Consider the following 20,483-nt stretch of genomic DNA (forward strand, 5'->3'; position numbering starts at 1 on the left):
AAGAACTTGTTCCCCGTAAGCATACGATTTGATTTAGATTAGCGATAATACCGTAATTAACAACTAAATATACATTACGTTCATAGCGTGCGGAAAATTAATTTATTTCGTCATTTAGTTAGCGGCGCTTTAGGTACAAATAATTCACAGTTTTATTACTTTTTCCCCATAAATAAAGTGTCATAAGATAAATTGGTCATCAAATTTATTCTCACGAGGTAAGAACAAAGAAAGCTGCCAATTAATATAATTACAAGTTAAAATTAACTGTTTCATCTGTCTCCGTAATTCTCGCTATGAAGTCAGTGAATTCCTCTTCTAGATGACTTTGATCAAACTTAACCATAAGTTACTTAATCAGTATCTACAAATCCTAAACTGACAGCTGGAACCAATGAAACACTACGTTTTATATTCGATTGAAATCTACAGTTAAAATTGCGTTTGCGCAGTTAAACTCTGAAGAAGCCAACAGGATGATTGGCGAAACGACAACAAGTTCGATTCATCAACAACAAACGCAGGAGGACTCAGAATTCAGAACAATATTTCTTTTTTTTCCTTTGACACATTTTTCTGGATATGGAAAACGTCATATAAAAACACCATACCATATAAAAACAACACTATAAAACAAATAAATTTAGCAAAAAGATGAAGAAATTTTATTATTCTATTCTATTCATTCTAAGGCCTAGCAGAAACTGTCCAAGGCGTTTTTTTTTTCAAGATTTTCAGGATCTGGAAAATCTGTTTCGGAAGTTTGTTAAATACAAGATTTTCTCAACAATCTTTCCGGATGTAAATTCTATTATCTAATATGACAAAAAACATTTTAATATTCAAAACTCTGTTTTTCCCAGCATCACAGCAAAGCACCCGAAAATGGAATGCCCATGTTGGTGGGTTACACCGACTAAATTTATAAATTAGGAGGCCGAAAAAAAGAAACACACCGCCGATTATTTAACACTTAACTATTATTATTAAGTCGTTTCATTATTTAAATAAATGCTCGGCGAGAGCGAAAACCAAAACACACTCCGGTTAATTCGTTAGAGAGATCTCGTAGATGCCGAGGGGCACAAAAAGATACGACGATAAAACCAGTTAAGTGAGCGGCAAGCGGATAGACGGCGCTCAAATGAAAGAACGGACCGGGTCCCTAAGTAAACATAGTCGTTATGTCGGCGAGCAAGCGAATAAGTGGCATTGTCATAACGTACGGGTCCTCTGCCCCCCAGGCGGCGGCATCCGCGCGGTTGTCGTCGCAACCCGCTTTAATAACCACAACTCGACCTAATGGCAGCTACCTTATCCGTAAGCGTTTACAAGAAAGCGAGACACTGCCATAACTCGAAACTGCTTTCTTCTTCAGCAGATACACCAATCGGCATCAAAAACGCTTTTCCTGAAGAAGATGGAAAAAATTGTTCACACAAAATAATACTAAAATAAAAAAAGAACTGAAATTAAATCCACAAATCGAACGCAAATATAGAGATAGTTGTTCTCAAGAGAATTATAAAATTTCGAAATAAATCAGCTATTTGATTCTAGTTTCAGAAACAACCGCTCCACAACTGAAGCGTTTGATGAGAGAAATGCGGAACATAGTCCACCATCTAGAGAGATCTTACAGTAACGGCAAGCGGATAGCGCATCACAACAAATCCTCTTGCACTAGCTTTAATTTTATGGACTTGCTAGTCAACAGATCAATCCTTTCAGGTCAAATTTAACTGGTGGACAACCAATTTCTAAGGATAATATATAATAATATATGCTGAAGAGTCTTCAAAATCCTTAAACTTCTAACTCAGAACTTGCAAAGCGAGTTCGTTTACGCCAAGATTCTTCGCCTGCACAAAATTGAATATTTTTAATTTTAATTTTCTCATGTAGGAGCCCTAAACTAAGAAGTATTATTTTTCTTGCATATTTCAATATCTGTAGAGATAGTTAGAGTAAACATTTAAGAGGAGTACAGAAAACAACTAAGTGGTTAGAAAGGCGTCGACGTCTTACCAAGTATAGGAATGACTAGAAAGTCCAAAAATTTTCAAATATGTAGTCTAAAAAAATGGAAAAATAAAAAATAAATACTAATAGCCTAAATATTCAGAAAGTGTAAAATTTTTATTGACTCATCCGATTCCATTGTTTTCATATGGTTAGATAAAATAACAATGTAACACATAATAAACAATGGTTCCTTCCTCTTATTTGTAACTTCAAAGGTTCATTACGTTCAAACTAACTAACGAAATGACTAAAACTTGGGAGTAGCACAACTTTTCCGAAGTAGAGCAGAACCAACAACCTGTGATATAATAAAAGATATCATAAATGAGTCTCCGTTGGTTCTCCGAGATCCTCCGCATGTGTGTGCCAACATGGCGGATACCGCTCGCGAAGATCTCAGATAACTCACATCCCGAGCACATTTTTTGCATCGGGAACCTGTCTGTGCCGTTTTCTCCATTCCGTGTGCCTTTCTTCTACAATACAAAACGCGTATTATAGATCGGAAAGGACGGCCATAGAGCCGGGCTTTATCGGTAACGTTCAGGTATTCATTTGAATCGGAATCCGTTCAATCTCGCTTGGGGTAAATGCATCGCACAACTCGAAAGGTCGTGTTATTCCACACCTTATAGACTATGAATAGTGCATTTTGACTAAACGTTAAACTCTGTGACATAAAAAAATCTTATTTGCATGGAAAATTTTATCAAATGCTCACAGTGTGTCTTTTCTACGTGCACTTTTAATGGTTGTAAGATTTATTTTTATTTGAATTTTTCGAATGGAAAGTAATTCCACAAAATTACTGAATTAGTAAAAAATTTCAAAAGACAACGAAACACTGTGGTATTAATGTATACATGTATGCATCCATGCCTAATCAGCATTATAATTATCGTTATATTTGCAAGGTATACCAATAAAATGTAAGCTAAATCGATGGTGAAATTTGATACTTCATTGATAGTTTAAAAGCTATTTACAGAGTGTCTAACAGAGAATTGGCGATACAGCCTAAACTTTCCGCTACACCCATAGTTCAAAATTTGATATTCAACACAATGACTTCAACAATGGTTCACAGGGAGTTTTTGACAAGCCAAAAAAGAATCTGACTGCGTTTAGTACGTTTGCAGTCTTTCTAACGAATAAAAATGCTGCAAATCAGAAAATTTTAAGCGCAGTGCATTAATTTTAATGGCAGTTTTTGTCAGTATTTTATAAATGCTGCTGGACATAGTTAACTTTACAATCATTAACTAAGTATGACTTTTTGACGCGCATTGCGTCCTCCACATGATACATGCAAAAAAGCAGTCAAAGCATTTTTCCTTGTCTCAGAGACCAATTTTAAAAGAATTATGTTGAAAGGTTTCTAAAATATCGACGAGTAACTTATGGAATTTACATTTTTACTTTGACAGCTGTGGAAAACATGATCTTCAGTTTGATCGTTTGTATCAGAACAGAAGTTACAAATTAATATTCGAAACTTCACTCGCAACAATACTTCGCTTCAGTTTATTACTTTATGAAAAATTGTTGGTTGTTGAAAAAGGACCTTTACATATTACATCGCGTTGTAATATTTTAATTGGACTGATACATATGTATTTTAGAGGGAAATTACTTCAGTGAATACCGTGAACACAAATCAGAACAAATTGATTTCTCTTTTCGTTACTCTTAGTTTCCGTTCCTAATTTAAAAAAAAAGAGGATGGGACGATATTATCAACAAAAATACCCACATAAGCCAAGAAATTTTTTGCTACAGTTCGTAAGTACATTTTGGCAAGCTATGGTATATTGGATTTGAATGATAGCACTTACGGCCTTTGAGCCCACGCTCCCTACGAAACAAATTTCGATTACCTCCTCCTACACCAACCAATGAAGAATGGATTCGTCAATCCACCGCATGCGAGCGACAGAGCCGACGACGACCTTTTCCGTCGCAGTCTTCGGATGCCCGGCAATCCTTCACCCGCCTAAATGCCAATTAACCGTGTCACCAACTTCGGGGAGATTGTGTCAAACGCTGCCACTCCGGCACTAAGAGGACGAGTGGGATTCTGCATCGAAATGCGAAAAATGTGCAAAGATAGACTCGACTTTGGGAGTCGACATTTTGTTTTCCTTTTTTTTTAATCTGTTCTTTTGCTTTTTTCAGTCTTTGCCCCGCTAGTGGATTTGTTTTACTCGCGGCTCGCAGATCCTGACTGAGATATCGGCCATTGTTTGCTGGTCCGCTGTCTTTAATTCGCGCCAATAACACGTATATTTATTTACGACGAAGCTGGTACACTGGAAAAATGGCGCCCAACGGCCATCATGAGCGTCTTGCTCTGATTTGGAAAGCTGCGACGAAATTTATATGGTAGCTCTTAAAAGTGTCTTGTGAATTATGCGAGTTGAGGGTGTTTTCTTTTTTTATGGTAAATATCACTTTTATTTTGCAGCCGTTTCTCCATTACTTTTCAAGAAACAATCAACTATCATGTCTTGATTCACTTGAAATCGTATGTCAATTAGACAATATAGGGGTCATAGGTATGCTATGTTAGGTTACCCTAAAATTGATGAATCTCATCAAATATATATCATACCCAGAAATGCCCAAAATGTCGCACACTAACTCGCACTTTGCGCCACTTTCTTCATAAACGATAATCTCCAAAGTTCTCGCACATGCTTAACTCCTTTACTATTTCCTGAAACCATAAAGGGATCTGAGCACATTTTGAACAAATACTATCCAAAAAAAGGCGCATATCCATCTTAATATTGACATATTTTTGCAATTTTAATTTACACATTGGTTAATTTAAAGAATTGCCAATAATCGTCAAACAAAATTAGTAGAGTTGACAGAATTAGGAGCAGTAAAATGTTTTCATTCTTTTTTTTTTCAATACTTTCCAGTGTACCTAAGTTTTTTGCAACTAATCATTTGATCCGGGGCTATATGTTGTATATATTTCTGTGTTTTTAAAGTTAGGCAAAAATAGGCTATGGCAATTAAATTTATATCTACTAAGAACAAAGTTTACGAGAACCATTATATTATGCAACATGTTTTATAAACAACACTTTAGTCACGAGTTTGTCTTGGCACGAGCGAAGCTACTGTTTAACAGAAGGGTGAAGTTTGTCGAAGTATTGCAAAACAACACAAATACATTCGCAATACAGTGACTGGGTGACCCTCAGACCTGACAAACGTCAAAATATCATTTAACGAAGCTAACATTTTAAACTGACACTGCACAACCCTGATTAGTACATTTTTGAAAATAGGAATTAGAAAAGCATATTTTAGCATATTTGTTGAATTTTGATTCATGACACCTCAATATTGCACCAAAAAATCAATAGCGGGAACTCTTCACCAAATCTTGCGCGTTTAATTAAACAAGAGAAATCAGACGGCCCCTCCATTTTTATCGCAATTTCCTCTTGCCACGTAGGGCACTTCAACAGCCTTACACGACACCAACAAGAAAAGACTGTATCGATACGGATGTCACGTCACGCGACTGTCCCCAAACCTGATATTCAATAATAGACGTAAAAAACCATTCGGACGTCGGGATGTCATCTGGAAACAAGCGACGAACGAATCAAGAAACTAATTAAAACATCAAAGACGTCGCCGGTCTGGATGGGCACCCTTTTCTCGCTTTGCGAAATAGAAAGGTCTGGACGACGTCGATCTCGGACACGATCGGATAGAATTCGATTATTTTCACTGGGCTAGAAGGATGGCAAGACGTCTGATTAAATCAATCAACAAGACCCGGATAATGATATTAGTAAATTTCAAAAAGTCGTGAAAAAGGCACCTGCTGTGGCGGTTTCATTTTAAACCATTTCTTTGAGCGGTATACCTGTCCGAAGCGCGTACCTGTCTGGCAGGTATTACGCAAATATCTACAAAATATTGTTTAAATAGGTGTTTAGGATCTCTCGTAAAGTCTAAATGGCATTGCCCTGGGTGTCCGGCGGTCTCTTTGCGGCTAGCGGATCGAAGATTTAACGTAAATCTTGTTTAGACTCACCACGGGTCCCATGCGCATTATATTTGGAAGCAAGTTTTAAATATATTTGACTTTAAGGTTTCTCTGCTAATTTTTAGGAGGAGATGATTAGTTTATTTACGCAATTCGACGGAAAAGTCTGTTAAGCACCAAACTCACGAAGAATAATGAATTGCTGAAAGCATATCTCAAAAATATTTGAAAAACATATACTAAAACGTATTCTGATATCTACCTACATGTACGTTATGTTCTTTCAAAAATGTGTTAAAAATGTTGTAAGTGACTAGTATCCTGACATATAAGGAAAACTTGACAATTAACAATCCTTTTAAAAAAATTTCATGTAGTACACTTGGCAACTATAGACACAAGATGTGTATGGGAATTACTGTGAAGCGCGGAGAGAAATCAATTTGAAAACTGTCTCATCAAAACTCTCTCTAAGTCGCATCTTGATTTCCATAAATTTACTTGTATAAAAATTGTCTGTCAAATTGTATTATTTACTTACGTGTGCTTTTCTGTGTTGGCCGCCTGTTAGGAAGAAAAAACTTAATTTCTTAATCTACGCCTTTATCGCACTACCCTGCTAGACAATTACCTATTTGAGAGTAAAAATATTATCAAATGTAATCAAGAAAACTTTGGCAACTACTGAAGCAAAACGAGTAGGCTGGCTTGATATATATCGATGTGTTTATGACTGCTATGTTCTTTTTTTTAATTAATTTGTGTTTTGTTTGGACAAAGTAATTTGCGTGAGTAAGGAGTTTTAGCAAAAATTAGAATAATATTCAATCTGGGAAATATAGCATTACCTCACCAACTACGAGTATTGAGAGTTGGGTGAAAAATCTTGCCCTGATGTTACAATAGCGTCGATAAAACTTCTTAAACTCCCTACGTACCTTAAGAAGAATGTAAAACTGACACTTTAAGTCAATATTTAAACCTAGTATTTGTTAATTATATTTAAAGATCCGGACGATTATAGAATTACTGGCGGAATAGCCCAAATGATAAATCTGAAATTGACATGATTTTATTTTCGACCAAGTGAACTGGCGAATTGTTCCGCTCTGAATAATCAAAAGTAAATCAAATACAGTACAAGCCTAAGCGGCAGCGACGAAATAAATTTGGCTCTCGTGGCCTGGCCCAGTCGTATTTTGTTAATTGATTTATCTATTAAGCTATTACATCGTGATGTGTTTTACTCGGACCAACATGTTGGACACGGTGCAGGAACTTATCCATGACGAAATCTATTTATCGCGGTCTGGACATTATGGCCGCCATTGCGTTGACGTCGAGGAACAACTGGTACTCGGTATGTGTCTTGAGACTGTTTTTAGAATTGTCTGGACCCGACACGTATTGTGTTTTGCATAAAATGTGGACTGTAATTACATTACATTTATTGTTAGACTTTTTTTGATATGGTAATTTTTTATCCAGGTGACACAAAATATCAAGACTTGCAAATTCCAAGAAAATTTAATTTCTGTAATTTTGCGAAAATTTATTTCACGAGTATTTAGGATAGGAGCGTTTTTTCTCCTGACCATTGCTTTTAAGTCAAGTCCGATGTAATAAAAAATAAAATAAATATTGTTTTTTAATATCATATGCCTCGATATCTGCTTTTAAAACATTTAAAAGATTATAATGTATAGATATTGTACGCCCAAAAATTTTCTATTCTTTCGGAAGTTCTCATTATATACATCTGTTTAATGCATTATTGTTAAGCTACAGGATGAGGCATGTCTCAAATTCGTCATTTATAATTTTTTGCTGTTGCTGACGCAATAAATGAATATTAATATTATTTTTACTAAGGGAAAGTGAGAAAACCTCCCTCTCAATCACTTAGTTAAAAAATCGCAAAATAAGTCACGTAAGATTGTCGAATTTAGGTTTGTTGATTTTTAAATGAATTTTTAATAATAATAATTTATTAATGGACCTGGCACGTTTTAGTTACAATAACAAGTAATAGATGCAGACAAGAGTAATTTCAGTATAAGCCCAATTAAGGCTATCACATGAACATTTATTACTTAAATTGATTTTAAAATTTTTTCAAGGTTACACTAAACAAATCAATGACTCCCAGAAATTCAATAGCCTCCCTACAAATAAAAGACAAAAACCAAAAATAACCATAGTTTGTACGATGATATTCAATACTAAATAGTTTTTTTTAGTAGTTTAGTTTTTAGTTTTTAGAGTTTCTTGTAAGTGCATTAAAGTTAATAGCAGAAGTTCAGGACAATAAAAATGACTATTCCACTAGTTTAAATAGAAAGCAAAGATCAAAACATCGTTTGGTGCACTTTTCAAGTCACTCGTTTATGAAGCACTCGCTACGCTTGTGACTCAAATGCCATTTGCAACACCTGTTGCATAAATATACCATTACCATATGGTAGCTGCTGATATGCTGATGATTACCTCTTGCTTTGTAGATGCAGACAATATCAAAGCTGCTCAAGTTGACTGTTATCATAAACTTTTCTTAATACATTACTGCTTTGTCTGACTCTTGAATTATCTTCGGATTGGATCATGGTTATTAGTTTATTTCCCTTATTTTATTAGTTTTTTTATCCAGTTCGCTGTGGATACATTTGGTTAGTTGTTTAAATTGATTACTACTATTATCAGTATTCTGAAGTTGTGCGGGACTCTCTATACCGCAGGACCGAAAGTAGACTCTCAGCTTCAATCGAACGCGAGTTTAAACTAAATTGCAATATATGTTCGTATGTATTACGGAGGTATTTGATTGTGATCCTTCCACTATTTTTTTTTCAAAGAAACTTCCACAGGCTACTGTAATGCTTTTTACAAAACTGCTGACGTTTCGCCAATGGCTTCTTCAGAGCTTGACTGGACGATTGGCGAAACGTCAGCAATTTCGACTAAGCAAAAACCGACCCAGGAGGAATCCAGAAGTTTTGTAAAAAGCAAGTACGTATTTATGTACCTGATTCTCGAGCTTTGACCCTGCAAGGCTGTTTTCACTGGATAGTTCAAAGGGTGAGGGTAAATACCTGTACTCGATTTATCTCACAGGTAAGTTCGAAAATAATCATTTTTGACTTGTGTGCCTGTAGATTAACAATATTCTTCTTCTTACTTTTTACTGTAATGCTTTTTACAAAACTTCTGGATTCCACCTGCGTCGGTATTTGTTGAGTCAAACTTGCTGACGTTTCGCCAATCATACTGTTGGCTTCTTCAGAGCTCGACTGAAACTGACTTTGAAGAAGCCAACAGGATGATGGGCGAAGTGTCAGCAAGTTCGACTCAGCAAAAACCGAAGCAGGAGGAATCCAGAAGTTTTGTAAAAAGTATTACAGTAGCATGTGGAAGTTTCTTTGAAAAATTCTAAAATTCTTCTTCTTGTATTTTTGTGTCTTCTACATAGTTAGGTACTTCATAGGTACGTCATAAGAATACTTTTTTGAAGAATATTTTTTGAACGTTCCTATTTTTAAACAACGCAGAATTTGAAGACGAAGTGGAGATGGTAGTCGAACCTAAATACAATTTAGAATACGAACTACCTCAGCAAGACGGATATATTTGTCTTCAGATGCTAACTAAATTCAGAAGGAGGAGGAGGAAGTAGGAGCAGCAATAAAAACAAGTGACATGACCAAAGTTCCGAAGTCGAGTTAGTGAGAGAGGATGCTGGTACTTCGAGAGGTTTAAAAGAGCCCGTAGATCTAATTAGGAGTATAATCTATGGCGCTTATAAAATGAATAATGTTTTAACCCTAGATGAACTGCATAAAAAAGTACTGACAGATTTAAACATTAATTGTGCCGAAAAGTCGTTGCGTACTTTTTTGAAAAACAATTAACAAAACGTCATGTGCAATTGGAATCTCAAAGAATTTCGCAATGGAGGGTGGATTATTTAAATGCAATTGACAAATTTGGAGAGCAAAATAGGTCAATAGTGTATTGGTTCAACACTCACGACACAGTAAAAAAAGGATGGTGTGATAACAGTAACAAGCGTGTACTAGAAGTGCGGGCTTCACATGGAAAACTCATAATTCTTCATGCTGGGTCCAAAAATGGTTAGGTGAAGGATGCCTTATTTTTGTCTGCCAAGCACGTCAAAGATTCGAGTGTGGATTACCATGAAAACATGACAGCGGAAATATTTGAGGACTGATTTGAAAGCAAACTGTTGCCAAATACTGTTATTGTGTTGGATAATGTCTGGTATCATTCAGCTCAAATTAGAAAAATTCGAAATACTTCTTCAAAACTAAAGAATTTATGTACGAAAATGATTTATATTTCGGAGAGAGCTACAAGAAAAAACGACTTCTGGAATTATCATTTTAATAAAGACTACAAAATCGATTCGTTAGCGCAATAAAAAGGACATGAAATCTTGAGATTACACGCGTATCATTGTATATTTAACCCGATTGAGATAATTTGGTCTGAATTGAAAGTGCATATAAGAAGAAATAACACTGCACCAAAATTTAGTGATAGTACCATAAACGTAATTCGGCAAGAGGTAGCTAAAATATCAGTACAAAACTGGTCTAACTGTGAAAAACGAGTAATAAAAAAAGAAACAAGTAGTAACGGAGTTTATCATTGAACTAGGTGACGAGGTGAGCGATATCGACTGATGTTTTATTATTATTATATTTAATATTTTGTATATCAATAATGATATTATGTAGAAATAGAACGTAACAAATTGCTACTTTGTACTATTTTTTTTTACATGTTTCAAGAATTGCTCGGCGTAAAAGACTGAAAACATATCATACTTTTTGGTGTAGGTAGGTAAATTCCTAGGACGGTCCTGGAATGGTTATGGGTAAGGGTCTGCTCGGCAGGATGTTCTATAAGGGGCTGCGGTTTTGGAGTAATAAACAGTAAGCAAAGTTAATCACGGGATGGGTTGTAAAAGCACTATATTTCTGGTCCAGGTATACCAGCTAACATCAGCTTCCATTGATCTTCAGACTAGCTTTGCACCTGACAGACAATTATGTTTAATAATAGTGTGAATACATATTTGTATTTGACTATAATCTTTTTGACTTGATTTTTTAAGGAACATTATTAGAGTATATTTATAGGACATTCTGGAATTTTATAGAATTGTAATGCAATATGTTGGGGGCGAAGACAGACTTGAAGCTGGAACTGGTCATTAATTGTTGGTCTAGGACACTCTGTATGGCGCTTCAGACATTCCGCGCTGTGAAAATAAAAACAACATCATCGAAGACAAGCTGACGACACCTCGTCGTTGTAATTTTAACATTTAACGGCTCTGCGTCGGCGAGCCATTTGTTTTTATCGATAATGTCGACCTCAAATAACTGTCACGCGCGGAGAAATTTCGAATAAATAAAGTAAAAAACGAAATAAACAAAACTCACCTTTCGCCTCCAACACACGCATGCATCTGAAACCAAACATTTTCGCCTGAAATTGCGTCATGCGAGTGGAAGGCGGCCATTGGCGTGTTTAGAGTTTTTCAATTAGAGATATATTTTTATAAGAAATACTACTATAAATACTAAAATAGGTTAAAGTTTGTAAACCATTAAGTCCTCAAAAACTCATTTATGCTTGGATATGTCGGAGGCGATTATGCGTTTCAGATAAAATTGTAGTTTTCCAAAAACCTTTATGCATATTTATGCGTGCACGTGTTTTTGTAATTTTGACATTTAAAGTGACTTTCCAAAACTCGTGGACGTTATGAAATGCTAATTCGCAACTGACGATTAAAAGTAAATTTTACTAATGTAGCTCGTTTGCTGTGTCAAACTTCATTAGTTATTAATTTTCATTTTTTCGAAAATCATTGTCACGAAATTTGACATTAAACAAGGCTTGCTTCCATATCAACTAAGAAATAAGGAGAATGTTTAACTTAAATAATTAAAAATGATTAAATGATATCTATATCACAATGCAATTCTGTCATAGTCAAAAGAGCAATTTGGTTCTGTCAACGAACATAATGGGAAATCGAAGGGTCAGTCCCCGTCGCGTCGTTGTGGGAAGATCCGTTTTTGACAGTCTTTCTAGGAAGTTTTTCTAATTTTAATGGGACCAGTCAAAAGCGAACTTCTTCATTGGTTGTCCTAGAGGTCCAGCCGATTCGAAGCATTCTTCTGTACATCCAAAGTTCAAATGCGTTTTCTTTTTTTCTTGTTTTAATGTCCATGTTTCGCATGTGTATAGATAGAAGCAAGGGCCATAGGACATAGCATTTCAGGGTTCTCAGTCGAACTGGTGTGGACAGCTTGAGGTGGCATAACAAGTTACGCATGTTCAGGAATTCGGCCCTTGCAAACAACAAAGGAGATAAAAGATAGCCTTGGCGAACTCCTCTCTCTATATTGATGTAGTTGGCGTTACCCTTTTCCAGTCGAACACAACCTTGGTGGTTCCAGTAAATATTTTGGATGATTATAGTAGCCCGATCTCATGTAAAGTGTTCATTAATTTTTGGTGTTTGATGCGGTCAAAAGCTTTCTTATACTCTACAAAACATACATGGACCTCCAGGTACCTCTCGGCGATTATCGAGAGAGCTAGGATATAGCTTCCCCAGTACCAGTCCCTCTTCTGAAGCCGTACTGCGACCTGCTTAAGTATTCTTCACATTTATTTTGGTTTTACCAAGGGTTAATTCCTGGCGCAGTTGGATCCTTTTTAAAAGGAAAGGTACTGAAACCCATTTCTGTTAAATGAATATAAAATACGATTCTTAAATAAGCAGTGTGTTGTGACATCTCTCACTATATAAATTATAAAGTATAGATTTAACTGAATTATTTTTTAGAGAAATTTTGTTAAATCAATCCGCATCAACTTTAATAAAGAAGAACGCAATTTTGGATTCAGGTATTAATATTTCATATTCTACTCAATAATCTAACAATATTATATTTGCTGAATTATAAAGCAAACTAAATTCTAACAACTTCAAAACAAATACCACAAAAACGTAATCGGTCATTCTGCTTCGATCCCGTAGGAAAAAAAATATTTCAGCTGTCCAGCCAGAAGGTAGTTTTCCATGAATGGCGTCCGAGAATGAATGGCTTGATCAAATCAACGCTCTGGAACGCGAAAATACGCACAGCACATCGATCGAGAATCGGAGTGAGTAATAGGGGATGAATGGGGCTATACGGTTGGAAGGATGAATCTTGCACTTGAAACGCTCAGAAAACTTTTCTCTGGCCGGCAAATATTTTTTGATCTTGGAGTTTACATTGGAAGAACACTTAAATCGAGTCAAATATTTTAATATTGGATGCACGAAAAAGAGTGAGTATCAAGGATTAGTAGTTTGTTATTTTGTTAGCTTGTGAGCAATCAGTAGGACGCACATTTTTTAATTATGTACGAGTATTTTTCACATTAATAATAATAGTAATTGATTAAAATCATCTTATACATACATAGTATACACATACAATGAGTCCCAGATTCACTTCTCTAAATATGAATCTCCGTTCCTATTATACCTACAGCAAAGGTTAAATGGGGAAAGTTTTAGAGGAAACTTACTGAATTTAATAACCGGCTTCAGATTTACGATAAGAACAACCGAAAATGGCGTACTTCGTGTTTCGCCAGTAAATCCAAAACGATTAAATTGACACCTGTGAAAATGTGACATTATTCAGGTACTTTTTTAAGAACAGGAATCGTCTTTCGTGATCTCGAAGCCCGCCCCATTTTCATTTTTCTTATTGGATTTTTCGAAAGAGTGTAAAAATTCCAGTTCACTGATGTCTCGCAATTGCAAAAAAAGATTTTATCACACTTCGAAACGTAGAGGTTTTAATTATTTCATAAGTAGGTCATTTATTTAACAATAACATTAACAATTAGAACAACAATTACCTACTGCGTGTTTTTTAAAACCTACAAGTTCAATACAATGTTAGTAACATTTTTAACAATTGGTGACTCTTTGTCTTAGGGTTTCTATAATGCATGGAGGGTCAAATTTATAGATCTGTGAATCAAACATCCACCCTGTTGAAACCAAGTTCAATTAAAAAAGGTATGTTAAATTAACACACATTACCAATCATACCACACCAATTATTAATTCCAAATCTCTCTTGTGGAAACCCAGACAATGAGTCAGAAATTGCTAATGGATATCATTTTGCAAAACTGCAAATAATTAACCAGTTATTATGATTAAACTTTACAGTACTTGTAAAATGTTTCTGTCGCGATTTTCTTTTTCAATTTGTATCGAACTTGCAGGCTTTTCAATTGTTAATTAAATTAACGACGACTTTTCTGACTTCTTCTTTTTAGTAGGCAATAAATTGACCTGTTGAGAAGTTAGTCTTTACGTTCATGTTCCATTGAAAATTCAATGCGTTTATACGATTTTTATGTGTCATATGTTAATGTTAATGTTAAATAAATCACGGACTACTCAATAAAATAATTGAGACTTAACTTTACGACGTTTGATAAAATCTTTTGTGCACTGAAATGGAAATTTTACGCTTTTCCAAAAAAATCGTGAAATCCAATATGGCGGCCATAAGAAAAATGACAATTAAGATGGGTTGCGAAAAAACAAGAGACGATTGAGACACGCTATCTTGCTCGGCTTAAACAAGTGTCTGAATAATGACACATTTTGACAATTTTGACAATTTTGTCAATTTAGCCGTTTTGGTTTTACTGTCCCAAACAGGGTGATTATCAAATGCACTAAGTTTCCTCTAAAACTTTCCCCGTTTTAGAGAAGCGAATCTGTACATATATTACATGTATATATAGTAACATATATTTGAAGTCTAAACTTGTAAAGCATATAAATTTAGTATTGGTTGGCAGTATTTAGTTATTAATATGTATTACAGGCAACTATAATAAGCAAAAACATCGGTAGTAAAAATATACATATATACATTTATTACTGATTAAAATATATTACTTATAGTTTCAGTACTGAACATGACGAACGAAAGCGACATTATAATTAAAGGCATTGTATTGTACACAAGCCACTTTGCTCTACCCCTTTTAGTACACATAGTGTCTGTTACAACTGTAACTTAAATTTTGTCACAAGTTTTCCACTTCCACTTCTTCAAACATCTCTATCAATGACAATATTGGTTTACATATAATTGTTCGTTTAATTTATTTGATTCGGATATTTTTCAGCTAGTTACCAAACTACTGACGAGGAGTTTCTTTGAAAATAAAAACCGATAACAATTACGCTTTGTTGTTATGCGGATATTGCCCTTTAGGTATCCTAGTTCAGATAATGAAATAAAACGAGACGTGAATCAAAAGCTGATTATTACCAATGGGCCGAACATATGAACACACGCCCCTAGGCGATTTACAAAATCGCACTACAAAAAAGCGCCATTAAAGTTCGTCTTCTGAAGGCCAAATTGCCAAACACAACCTGTCATTTACGGGATCAAACCGGCCATAAATTGTGCAATAAAATTTTTTATGGCTTCACCGATAACCCGACCCCTGAAATTTCGGTGCATGTTTCGCCTGCGTCTGGCTTCATTATAAACGCATTGGTCGACAAATTGTGTTCTTCAAATTGAGAAGCCGCTTTAACAATTCAAAAAAATCCGACGAACTTAATTGAGGTCATAAGCCCTGATCCAGCAGAACAGATTCGAAGCCAATATGGAAATAAGAAAATAAGTAAAGAACTTCAATGCAAGTTGATGTGTGAAATATATGTGCATGCGCGGAAGATCATGCCCTTCTGTACGAAAATGTCATACGCCGCCTGCAGTGTAAGTTTTGCCAGTATTTATCTTCTTCTTCCTGTGCCTTATCCTCAGTGGACGTTGGCGATTACTATGGCCCATCTGATTTTATTTGCTGCAGCCCGAAATAGATCCATAGATGTCATTCCCGTCCATTGTCTTAGATTTCGCAGCCACGATATTCTTCGTCTTCCAGGACCTCTTTTGCCGTTAAGCTTGCCCTGCATAATAAGCTGGAGTAGGCTATATTTCTGGTTTCGCATAACATGGCCGAAGTATGATAGTTTGCGTTCCTTGATTACGTTTAAGACCTCTTTTTGTTTTCTCATACGCTGTAGGACGGCTTCGTTGGTTACGCGGTAGGTCCATGATATTCTAAGCATGCGTCTGTAGCACCACATCTCAAATGCTTCCAGACGTTTACATGCAGCGTCGGTTAGAGTCCAAGCTTCCACCCCATGTGTTAGTATTGAGAAAACGTAGCATTTAAGAACTCTGACTCTGAGGTGTAAGCCTATATTTAGATTGCACAGCACGCTTCTCATTCGGTTGAAAGCTGTTCTACCCTTCTCAATTCGGATCTTAATTTCATTTATTTGTTCCCATTTATTGTTAAGAAATGTGCCCAAGTAGTTTATCGATGTAACCGTTTCTAATTGGGAGCCATTTGCATAAAACTGGCCATCAATATCTTGTTTGCTTATTATCATGACCTTTGTTTTATTTATGTTTAGGTGCATGTTGTAGGTTTCGCATACTTCCGTTACTCTGTCTATTAGCCTTTGAAGACCCTCAGCTGTGTCTGCAATTAGGACTGTATCGTCAGCGTACCTTAGATTATTAATGAGTACGCCGTTTATTAAAATGCCGTCCTCTGCATTCTCCAGAGCCTCTCTAAACAGTCTCTCTGAGTAAACGTTAAAGAGCAGAGGAGAGAGCACGCATCCCTGTCGAACTCCTTGGCGTACTTCAAACTCTTCAGAGAGTGCATTCTCCACCCGAACACGAGCCTTTTGATTCCAGTAAAGGTTAGATATAATGCGGATATCCCTGTCATCCATGCCTGACTGTCTGAGCGTTTCCAATAGTTTCCTGTGATTTACTCTATCAAAGGCTTTCTCGAAGTCGATGAAACAGGCAAAGACATTGCAGTTAACATCGCGTGCCCTTTGTATTAGAACATTAAGGCTAAACAATGCTTCCCGTGTACCGAGTCCGTTCCTAAATCCGAATTGTGTCTCTCCGATATGTTCTTCGAGTTTGGGATAAATACGTTCATGTATGATTTTTAGGAATGTTTTTAGAACGTGACTCATTAGACTAATGGATCTGTAGTCTTCGCATTTTTTAGCTGTGATTTTTTTCGGTATGGGGATAAATGTTGAAAACAACCATTCTTCTGGGATTGTGCCGCTCTCATAAATGTAATTGAATAGCCCAGTATTTATATCTTTATTTATTTATACTTCGGACCAACGAAACTTTTAATGCCTTGACCTAAAGTTTCTTCCGTTAAATTTAATAAGACTTTGCATCCACTATGCTAAATTGAAAAACAAGTTTTTGTTTGCTGGGAGCAGAATTAAATTTACTTACCTCTTGTCCTAACCTCTCGACCTAACCTCGCAGACTCGTTCTTTCTTAGAGTCAAACATCCGTATTACATTCGTTTCTTTGAGACTTTGATATATTCAAAAAAATTTGGTTATTTGAAATTTTGAGTTTCGTAGAAATTATCAAAATTTAATTTTTCCAAATTCTATAAGTATTTATAGAATCGCACGCACGACTTTGGAGAAATGGATCGGACACAATCTGAATTGATGTCATGTAGAGCATGCAAAAGTGAAATTAAATTAAGGTTAATTGTTGAAAATTTAAAAAAATTAAATTGTCAGTAGTCATTTCTTTTAAACATCTCATAATCGGCGTTCAAGAAAAAAAACGTTGACATATTGGACTAAGTGTAGTTTGCATTAATACATTCAAAAGAGAACATCTGTGACAAAAATGACAACAGCATGTTACTCATCCGTTCCTCTCGTTAATAATCTCCGCAAATCTTTATTACCCCCATAATACTGAACACACGTGGTTAAACAACTTTGATTATGATACACAGGATCTTAACGTTTCACATTATTTGCCTTTGACTCTGACAATTATGATATTCCTGTCTTATACTTAGTTGAACATAAAATAATTATCCAGAAATCTCATAACATCTAAATAAATATAAGACTAAATAACAACAATTGCGCTAAAAATATTAAAAAAGAGTTAAACATTTTCTATCGACAGAGGAAGTTTCAAATCTAGCACAAAATTCAGAAAATCGTTGAATGTTAGTCTGTGCTCACAGCAACAGAAGGCAGGTTCTTGTGATTATATTGCTAAATTTTCATTCTATAACGTCAAATGCAAAAAATATAGTCATTATGATGCATAACAGAATAACGTCGAATACTTTTTATTTCTAAATTTTCAACTCCAGTCAGCTCTTCTGCTGGCATACCAAATTAATTATTTTGACAATCAAACTTAGGATAAGGGTCAATTAGTTAATAAAAACAATATTAATAAGATGATTTGTAAATTGATAAATACTGTTATCTTTTTTTTAACAGATGCATTTAGATTTCATTTAAATCGATCAGATGTTCGTGCAATAAAATTACCAGCCGCCGTCTTATTTTCTTTCACAGTAGTGTTAAAAGTCATTTCCTCATAAAATTTGTTTTAACTGATTCATTTCACCATATTATTTTCTATAGTCTGGCTTATGAAAACACGTTGTGATCAAGAATAAACAATTATAAAATTTATTTTGATTGAACACACCGCTGCCAATGTATATCTTAATAAAATAATTATATTATACGCCTCCGACAAAGCTGGTGCACGCAGATGTATTTTAATTCTGGCACTGGGGAGAATTTTTTTTGTTTGAAAATTGGAATTCGTTTGAATGGCTCCTAGTCCATTTTTCTAAATAAAAAGTCATCCAGACTTGCCACGTATTCGAAAAAGAGTAGATAAAGAACTCGTTAATCACTATATCCCAAACGTAGGGCAATTCCCTTTTCAATGCAATTGAGTATTTAAACAGTTGTTCAACTTCACAGTGGGAGCAATCTTTGTCAACGTTTAAATACTCGCCAAAAGGAACCAAACAAAAACCCAAGCGGATAAAAATTAAAATGTTTACAAAAATGCTCTCAAGAGAGACGGGGACGTTCTTTATGTTAGTGTTTAAGCAATCGCACAGTAACCATCACCACCGCAAACAATAATAGGGATCGTTTATTGACGAAAGCTGAAACCAATCGTTCGACATCCTAAATTCAACACATTTTATACTGCTTACGGTACGCAACAAGAGGTATTTTTATTTAACATCAGCTCAGGTTCAGTGGGACGACTCTATATATAAGTTGTCACCACCTGTACTAAATGATTGAGCTTGACGAAGAGTTTGCCGTTTTCCCTGAGGAAGGTAGAATGACGAGTTGATAACTGCTGTTTTTGTGTAAACCACAATGCTTCAGTTTAAGATATGGATACCTACATTATCTTAGAGAGCACTTATTCAGAAACTGTCAATACAATAACAATTGCAGTAAGGATCATCATCTTAGAAAACTCAACGAGCAATGGCATATCAAACACGAAACTAGTCCGATCTTAATCTTTAATAAGACAAAAATATACATAAGCAATATGTTTTCTGTTATTCTACTTATTCTTATGTAGCCATAGACAAAAAATACCAAATAACGTCCCTCCCAAGTCTGCACATTCCACGTGACAACTAGGCAAACTCGATCCTTACGAAACCTAAGTAACATGCCCGCCCTTGAATCTTTCCGCGCGCAAAGCGTCTCTAACGCACTCCCTCCCATCCATCATTCCCTACCCCAGAAGCACATGGCAACCACGCGGTCAAAATAACCCGCTCGGCGCCTCCGAATATTCGCGACTTATACCCGTCTGAAATACTAGCGGAAAACTCACATTTCATCCTTTTGGGACAATCCTGCTTCCGCCTGGGCATCTTCCTGGTGGTGGATGGGGCGCCAGCCTCCGTTCTTCTTAGATGTCGCAAAATTTTGACTGTTTTTGGTGACCTTAACCCGTCTATTCCATTCCTTTTGTCTTAAAACTAAACCGAGATACTATCAACGTGTTGGTTGGTGCACTTTTTCGGTTGGTTCCAAATTATTAGGGACGTTGTCAGATGACACAGCACAGCACATGGAATTCGTATACGCGTGACGTCGTAGAGTAATCCTCTAGGACGGGTTTGTCGCAGCTTTTTACGATAGGAAACCCCTTTGGGTAAATAAACCAGAGAGCAAACCAGAGGTGAATCGCGCGAAACAAATTAAACGACTTGCTCGCGAGCGTGGCCACCGCGGACTGGATTGACTGACAGCGAGAGACGCTGTTTTTCCCCCACTACGGCCGCGCGCGATCCGTCACGGGTCTCGTCGTCGCAGCGGCGTCGCCGGCTGAGAGTGTGTTGGTGTGCGGGCGCCGGCGTCCGAAGCTCCTACACTCGCCGACGCTCTTCTCGATGGTAAGCTAGAGGACGATGATAAAGTGCCACGTTG

General features: G+C 36.0%; 1 protein-coding gene across 1 annotated transcript in view; it reads right to left on the bottom strand.

The window, feature by feature from the left end:
- Positions 1-20,273, bottom strand: part of LOC132703676 (protein tiptop) — a 284,232-nt gene extending 263,959 nt beyond the window's left edge. The window contains exon 1 of the mRNA XM_060673082.1: positions 19,885-20,273. Within this exon, the coding sequence (XP_060529065.1) occupies positions 19,885-19,924 (40 nt within the window). The 5' untranslated portion in view covers positions 19,925-20,273. The remainder of the gene's footprint in view (positions 1-19,884) is intronic.
- Positions 20,274-20,483: the final 210 nt, after the last annotated feature.

This window comes from Cylas formicarius, unplaced genomic scaffold (genome assembly GCF_029955315.1).
Source record: "Cylas formicarius isolate icCylForm1 unplaced genomic scaffold, icCylForm1.1 PGA_scaffold_6__28_contigs__length_40554024, whole genome shotgun sequence".
Classification (NCBI taxonomy): domain Eukaryota; kingdom Metazoa; phylum Arthropoda; class Insecta; order Coleoptera; family Brentidae; genus Cylas; species Cylas formicarius.